Source organism: Arachis ipaensis, chromosome B01 (assembly GCF_000816755.2).
Source record: "Arachis ipaensis cultivar K30076 chromosome B01, Araip1.1, whole genome shotgun sequence".
NCBI classification, from domain to species: domain Eukaryota; kingdom Viridiplantae; phylum Streptophyta; class Magnoliopsida; order Fabales; family Fabaceae; genus Arachis; species Arachis ipaensis.
In genome coordinates this window covers 128,611,193-128,619,882 of record NC_029785.2, presented here as the reverse complement: position 1 = coordinate 128,619,882, position 8,690 = coordinate 128,611,193, and the positions used below count along the sequence as shown (strand labels likewise).

General features: G+C 37.2%; 1 protein-coding gene across 1 annotated transcript; it reads left to right on the top strand.

Moving 5' to 3' along the window:
- Positions 1,774-3,517, top strand: LOC107619934 (UDP-glucose flavonoid 3-O-glucosyltransferase 7-like). Its single transcript, XM_016322167.2, has one exon. The coding sequence runs from the start codon at positions 1,952-1,954 to the stop codon at positions 3,413-3,415; it is 1,464 nt and encodes a 487-aa protein (XP_016177653.1). The 5' UTR covers positions 1,774-1,951; the 3' UTR covers positions 3,416-3,517.

Genomic DNA, 8,690 nt, shown 5'->3' with positions numbered 1-8,690 from the left:
AATAAAATACCTAACAAAATACTGAACTCACAAAAAATCTGAAAAAAATAATAAAACTAAACCAAATCTTAATCACAAACTTCATTACACTAATTTAATCAATAATAATTTGATAAAATACCAAACAAAATTCTAGGCTTACAAAAAAATCTGAAAATAATAAAAAAAACTATACTAAATCCTAATTACAAATTTCATTATACTAATTTAATCAATAATTTCATAAGAACTTAATAAAATTCTAAACTCACAAAAACATCTTAAAAAAAATATAAAAACTATGCCAAAATTATTTTTGATGGTGGTTACAGGATGGTGGAGGCGTGGTGGTGACAGGAAGCGGCAGTGTCCACAAACGCGAATAGCAGTGATATTCCCAATGGCTTCAGCAGTGACCGACAGCTTCAGTGGCGACAACGGAGGCTCTAGCTGGTGGTGGCGACGCTGACAGCTTCAGGACTGAAGAGAGAAGACGAGAGGAGCAAGAGAGAAGAAAGATAGTGAGTTCGTAGAATTGAGGGGAAAGGGTCCACGTTTGAAGTTTATCCCAATTTCACCGTCAGATTTACTGGCAGAAATTTTCAACAGTAAATTGCCTAGACACAGCGTTTCACTAAACCGATATACCGATGGAAGATTTGCGGGTAAAGTTGGCACTAATGAAATAAGATTTCGCGCCAATGATTACTGTCAGATTTAGTATCGGAACATAAAATCCGACAGTAACTAAAAGAGCAGAAACAGCAAACCTCATATGACAAATATGGTTAGCAAGGAACAGATGGGTATTCGAAGGTAGAACCACCCCTTCTACAACTATGGTAGAAATGGCAAGGAGAAGTGTGCCAAAGAGAAGAAGAGAACCCTGAGTTATTATCTTACCTTTCTATTTTTTTATGTTAAATCATTTTATTAAAGATGGAACTTCGTATCCTCTTTTTATGTTACTTGCCTGTAGTCCAAATTGGACCAATTTTCAGTAATAAAATTGCATAATTTAAAAAAAAAAATACAAAAAATGCTGCTAAATCCAACGATAATAATTGCCGCTAAATCTGACGGTATTCAGTGTGTTTCTTATAGTGACAAATTTTTCTTCTATGTTCTGTCTTAATTTTATTATGATTTTATAAGACAAAAATAAAATATCTCCTACATAATTATTTTAGCAGAGATTGTAACATCTAAAATTCAATCTATTTTTGTAACCAAGTTAAAATCTGTTATAGGTTTAAACCTCATTCTTTAGCCCATTAATAACTTTCAAATGTATTTTTTTTAATCAACTTAAATTTGTAGGAGAAATGATATTATAATATAGTATAAGAACTTTTATAATCTAAAAATTCAAAATTTAATTCTTCCACAATTATTAGAAAAACATAAATTTTAAAATTCGTGACAACTAAAAAGTTATTGTTTAAAAAAATCTATATAATTGCATATAAGTTATTAAATTAAGTTTTTTAATTAAAAAGTTAATACATTATAATTTAAATGACATAATTTTTTCATACTTACTTATATAAGAAATTGTGTGAGTTTAAATTTCTCTATCTTTTAATAAAAAAATTATTAAAATATTTTCAAATAAAATTAAGATTCAATTTTCAAACTAACTAATATCTCACTAAATATTACTAATTTATGGTTTCAGAATTCAAAATAAAAGTAAATCCGATCTCTAAAAAGAATACAATTAAGGGCTAAACTATACGGGCAGTAATCATCACTCTTAATTTATCTAATGAGAAGTGTTAGGAATCAACAGATTTTGTGAGTTATAGTCATCAATAATATATTTAAGGTGCACCTATATTTAATGATATAAAATTTCATCTAATAGTAATCACTCATTTCTAAGTACTAGCGTAGACTTTCCCTTATCCAATATAATGGGGTTTATTTGCATTTTCTACATGGTGGGTATTGCTGGCTTCAACTGTCCACCATGGAAAGTCATTCTCCTTATCTTGATGAACAGAGGCAGCAGCCACTAAGAATCTACTTCATCCCATTCCTCGCAGCCGGTCACATGCTCCCTCTCAGCGACATAGCAAGAGTCTTCGCCGCACGTGGCCACCGCGTGACCATCATCACTACCCCCTCCAACGCCCAAGTCATCCGCACCTCCACTCCCCACCACCCCAACTTCCTTCTCCATACTGTCCCCTTCCCCTCCCAAGAAGTAGGACTCCCCGACGGCATCGAGAACCTCTCAGACACCTTCGACGACGACACCTTCATGAAGGTGTTCAACGGTATGGACACTCTCCGTGAGCCCATTGAACACTTTCTGGGCCACCACCCACCCGATTGTATCGTCGCTGACTTCATGTTCCCGTGGGTGGAAGACTTGGCCAACAAGCTCCGCGTCCCAAGGTTGGTCTTCAATGGCTTCTCCCTCTTCGCCATCTGCGCCGTCGAGTCCTTCAGGGCACACCCGGTCCCTCCCGATGCTTCGCCTCCCTTTCTCATCCATGACTTCCCTCACTCTGTCACCTTGAAAGCAACCCCACCAACGCTTTTAAGGGAGGTCCTAGAGTCGACGTTTGAGGCAGAGCTCAGAAGCCACGGCATCATCCTCAACAATTTCGTGGAGCTCGACGGAGAAGAGTACGTCCAGTACTACGAGAGAACAACGGGGCATAAGGTCTGGCATCTTGGCCCTGCGTGTCTTCTTCACAGAACCGCTGAAGAAAAAGCGGAGAGAGGACAGAAGAGCGTGTTGAGCGTTCAGAAGTGCATGAGCTGGCTCGACTCTAAGAATCCAAACTCTGTGGTCTACATATGCTTTGGGAGTCTATGCTGCTTCCCGGATTGCCAGCTGTACGAGATAGCATGCGCGGTGGAAGCATCGGGTTGTGAATTCATATGGGTGGTACGGGAGAAGGAGGGGAAAGAGGAGGAGGAAGAAATGAAAGAAAAGTGGCTGCCAAAGGGGTTTGAGGAGAGGAATTCAAAGAGGGGAATTATCATAAGAGGGTGGGCCCCACAGGTTTTAATATTGAGGCACTCCGCCGTGGGTGGGTTTTTGTCTCACTGCGGGTGGAACTCTACTGTGGAAGCCATCAGTGCTGGGGTTCCGATGATAACGTGGCCAATGCACTCGGAACAGTTCTATAATGAAAAACTGATAACTGAGGTGCGCGGGGTTGGAGTGGAGGTTGGTGTAGATGAATGGAGGTCAACTGGCTATGGCCAAAGAGAGAAGGTTGTGGGAAGAGGTTGCATAGAGGTGGCTATAAGGAGGTTGATGGATGGTGGCAATGAAGCCCAAGAAATCAGACTGCGCGCTCAAGAGCTTGGGAAGAAGGCTAGAGCTGCTGTTCAAGAAGGTGGCTCATCCCTTAACAATTTCACTGCCTTGATTGATGAGCTTCAACGTTTGAGAGATTGCAAGCATGTGGATTGATCATTGGTGCACGAAATTGTGATGTCCAGGCTCAAACTATTCCTGGCACGTGAGCAACTTGGTACGCGTAATCGTGATTACACATTCATAATTTGTCACAACTTCGATACAACTAACCAGCAAGTGCACTGGGTCGTCCAAGTAATACCTTGTTTCGGCCATATGGGTGGGTTTGGGTGGGAAATTGGTTTTGAATTTTTGAAGGTAGGTGGAGTTTATGAGGTAGGTTTATGGGGAAGAGTGGATGGATGTGAGTGGTGAAGAGGTGATGGGGAAGAGAGTTTGAGGTGATTGGTGAAGGATTTTTTTGGGGAAGAGTGTTTATGGGGTTGTGTGAAAGAGAGTGATGAGAAGAAGTGAGTGGAGGTAGGTGGGGATCCTGTGGGGTCCACAGATCCTGAGTTGATCCTGTGGGGTCCACAGATCCTAAGATGATCCTGTGGGGTCCACAGATCCTGAGGTGTCAAGGCATTTACATCCCTGCACCCATTAGGCATGTAAAAATGCCTTTGTGCCCAACTCTGGGCGTTCAGCGCCAGGTTGGTGGCCATTTTGGGCGTTCAACGCCCATTTGTGTGCCATTTCTGGCGTTGAACGCCAGAACCATGCCTGCTCTGGCGTTCAGCGCCCAGAAGCTGCCCATTTTGGGCGTTCAGCGCTAGAACCATGCTCTGTTCTGGCGCTGAACGCCAGACAGATGCTCCTCCAAGGTGTGATTTTTCTTCTGCTGTTTTTGATTCCGTTTTCAATTTTTATATTTATTTTGTGACTCCACATGATCATGAACCTAAGAAAACATGAAAAACAATAAAAATAGAGTTAGATAAATAAACATTGGGTTGCCTCCCAACAAGCGCTTCTTTAATGTCAATAGCTTGACAGTGGGCTCTCATGGAGCCTCACAGATGTGTAGAGCTTTGTTGAAACTCTCCAACACCAAACTTAGAGTTTGACTGACTTGATTCATAAGAAATCACAAGATATGATTCTAGAACTTAAAGTTTGAATCTTTCTTAACAAGCAAGTAACAAACTTCAAATTTTTGAATCAAAACATTAATTGATTATGTTATTTTCGAAAATTTGATATAAAAATAAGAAAAAGATTTTTGAAAAATATTTTTAGAATTTTCGAAAATAACTAAGAAATTTGAAAAAGATTTGATTTTTGAAAAAGATTTTGAAAAAGATAAGATGTTCAAATTGAAAATTTGATTTGACTCATAAGAAACAACTTGATTTTAAAAATTTTTGAAAAAGTCAACTCAAATTTTCGAATTTGATGAGAGAAAAAGGGAAAGATATTTTTTTTGATTTTTGAATTTTTATGATGCAAGGGAAACACAAGAAAAATGATGCAATGCATGAAATTTTTAGATCAAACAATGAATGCATGCAAGAATGCTATGAATGTCAAGATGAACACCAAGAACACTATGAATGTCATGATGAACATCAAGAACATATTTTTGAAAAATTTTTAATGCTAAGAAAACATGCAAGACACCAAACTTAGAATTCTTTAATGCTTAGACACTAAGAATTCAAGAATGCATATGATAAACATGAAAAGACACAAAACAAAAAATCATCAAGATCAAACAAGAAGACTTACCCAAGAACAACTTGAAGATCATGAAGAACACTATGAATGCATGAATTTTCGAAAAAAAATGCAAGATGCACGACACCAAATTTATAACATGACTCAAGACTCAAACAAGAAACAGAAAAATATTTTTGATTTTTATGATTTTCTAATTTTTTTTGGTATTTTTCGAAAATTATATGAAAAAGAAAAAATAAGGATTTCCAAAATTTTTAACATGAATTCCAGGAATCTTGCATTCTTAGTCTAAAGCTTCAGTCCAGGAATTAGACATGGCTCACTAGCCAGCCAAGCTTTCAAAGAAAGCTCCAGTCCAAAACACTAGACATGGCCAATGGCCAGCCAAGCTTTAGCATTTAACACCAGAGTATATTGATCTTGATAACAAATTGTTGCTCATCATTTATCAAGTATGTAACTTACCTCTGATGGTTTGGAAGCCTCAGTCCAAAAGAATTTAGACATGGCTTTACAGCCAGCCAGGCTTCACATGCTTCCTGAAACACTAGAATTCATTCTTAAAAATCTTGAATAAAATTTTTGAAAACATTTTTATTTTTTTCGAAAACAGATGAGAGATTTTTGAAAGATTTTTGAAAAATTTTTGAAAACAAAATAAAATAGTCTACAAATTCATTACTATCTATTTATTAATATGAACTTTCGTATTTTAATATTTAGTTTTATATCCATACCTCATTTAGTTGCTTATTTTTAATGTAAAATATATTGTATTGATTAATCATACGTTAATTTTATAGTACATATTAGTTTATGTCTAATTTTTATCGAAATTATCTTAATATTTATGTTCCTGCCTAATATGAGATTTCGAGATATAGCTCGTTTCAGAAGGCAGCTCTTTATTTGGGCTCCTGCTATGAGTTGAGCTATAATCTCTTCGTCTGTCTATTCGACGTTGGAACCGAAACTAAAAACCTGTAAAAAGGATTCCGACGCTCAAGTCAATATTAAATCTTAAAAAACTAAACTTATCAAGTGGGGATCTCTCTTGTTCTTTGATGATCCGGTTACTTATGTTTATTCTCTATTTATTGTTGTGATATAACCGATCTTAGTGTTTGCAAATCGAGAATCATGGTCCCTTCCGTTGAGGTCCGAAATTTTCTTTATAAATAAAAAACCTGTTCCGAAGTGTAACATTGTAGTACGAGATAATAGGGACAGACCAGAGCCCCCAAACTTGATTTGCTATAGATACCGTGAAAGCAAGTTAAGCTTTCTTTAGGAACATCAATGTTATACTTCGGCTTATGTCCTGCTAGCCCCCAAAGCTTAAGTTGGGAGATGGCATCTTTTTCGAGTTTGGGTTTAGAAAAAGTTTTTAATGCTTTTAGAACGTGTGTCTCAGAAATCACAATTCGTATAATAATTACTGTCGGTTGGTTTTTCAAGAAGGCATTTTGTACGTTGATTTTTGAGTTGTAACTGAAACGTTTGTTTGATCAAACGGTGTAATCGCTTCTCCGTTTTCCATCGTGCGATAGTGGAACTATTTGGTTCGGTTATTACCTTTTTTACTTTTATTTTTTTTTTGGAAAAAACACCACCTCCCTGTTCCTTCTAATTTATCCAAGAAAATGACATCTAAAGATTTGTAACTTCTTCCTTCTCTTTTCACTTCGTATTCATTTTACTTTGCTTCCAATGAAAAAAGACAAAGTGGTTGAGGTAAAAGATGAGTGGTACCATTGGGTTCATGCGGACGAGAAGTGTTGTGCGTCCTTGTTTCAGAATATGAGGTCGTTAGCTATGCTGAGTAGGTCTAGCTGGGTAAGGGTAGAGAACCATATCGGGGTTGAATTTCTTTCTTATAATGGTGAAGAGAGAGTTTGCAAAAATAGAGGGAACTGAGCATATTTTTATTTTTACAGTTGTGTATAGACGGAGCTTCATGTGAAGTTTCCTTTTACTAATTTTAAGTGCCAAGTGTTAACTCAGTTGAACTATGCTCTGCTACAGTTACGTCCTAATTCTTAGGCTTTTCTTCGAGCCTTTGAATGTCTTATCAATTTTCTTAAAGTTAATCTGTCGCTTATCCTGTTTTTCTCCTTATTCTAATCGAAAGGGGTGCGGAAGGGTTTGTTGGTAAACCTTAATAGTTACCCAGGTCGCTCCTTATTTGTTTTGTACAAGTCCTCCTTAAAAAGTTTTAAAGAGATGTTTATGAAAGTTCGATCCAAAGAGACTGAATATGCTTTTTACTTGGACAAAGAACTATCGAAAAAATTTTCACTGTACTGGTGTCCGGAGCCCATGCAAATTTTGGATGCTGTGGGTAGGACTCACGATCAGGAGTTGGTATTAGATTACCTCATTGATTATTTTTCATCTGGAAGTTGCTTTCGATTCCTGAGATGCTAAACAATGAGTTTGATAAGGAATCCTTGGTAAGATACACAGGTAGCGTTTTTTGACATTTGTGTAGACTTTTCGTTTTAAGTGTTGTTTGCTGACACATCCTTTGTTCCTTGCAGGTGGTAAAGTGCCAAGCTTGTCTTAAGCTCGTATGAGGTCTTTTTTAAAAAAGAAGAAAATTGATAAAGATGGCTCCCAAAAGACTATTATCCCTGAGGCAGCTCAGTCTAGTGCACGCCCTGAAAGTGTTAAAAGAAAAAGGGTTGGGTCGGAGAAGTCGTTGGAGGTGCTATCTGCCGTAAATGTCGATCTCAGCTTTAGTGTTCAATATAAAAGACCAAAAAAATGTGATTACATGGGTTTGCTCGCAATTTTGACCCGAGATATATTTGGAGTGACCAATTTCCACTTTTGAAATTAGCTGAAAAGGTAGCTTAGTATCCAGATGATGTGAATTTACTGAAGAGTGTAGGAAAAGAGACCGTTGTGCAATTTTTGCAGGTAAAATAATTTGTATATTATTTTCGTTGATTTTTTTTGTGGTTGTTGCCTTATTATTGGTGATGTTGTGTAGGTGATTGCCACAAGGATGCTGTGTATAGGTCGTACCACGGAGTTGTTAGGGTGGAAGAAAGAAAAGAAACTAAAACAATTTTAGGATTGGAGAAGTCTCTAACGGAGAGTGATACAGTGATCGCAAAAATTACAAAAAGGGTGAAGGACCAGGAGGAAGAAGTGGAGACTCTGCGAAATCAAATTCGGTTCTTGCATGGGCAAATTAAAGAGGTAGATGTTGATAAAGGAAAAATGACTGCTCGTGTTCATGAGCTTGAAATAGAGGTCATGGAAATGTTCGCCGCGGGTTTTGATTGTTGTGCGAACTAGGTTGTCATTTTCTTATAGAATTTCGATGTCAACAAACTTGACGTTACCAAGATTGTTGTAGGCGGAAAACTTGTGCTTGATGATGCTGATGAAATTGAAGAAGAGAATGCAGCTGAAGCCGGTAAGGAAGGTTGATAATGCCTTGATTTGTATTTTTGTTTTATGAACTTTGGTAGTTATGTTGTTTTGCTAAACAATTGATATTCAGTTGTAGTTTTTTGATACTTTCATCTAAATTTTGAATGGTATGTTTGGGTTAAAAAATTTGTCCGAATTCTATTCATGACAAGTAGATAATAGAGGTGAACATGCAACTTTTGATTTGTTTTTGATGTTTTGTGCATGATATGAAGTGGTCGGCTTCATTAAAACCTCCTGAGTAAAACCCATGGTGGGAAAAAAC

What these genes read in the sequence shown, in the direction of transcription:
- LOC107619934 (XM_016322167.2), top strand. Translation starts at nt 1,952, where the DNA reads ATGGAAAGTCATTCTCCTTATCTTGATGAACAGAGGCAGCAGCCACTA.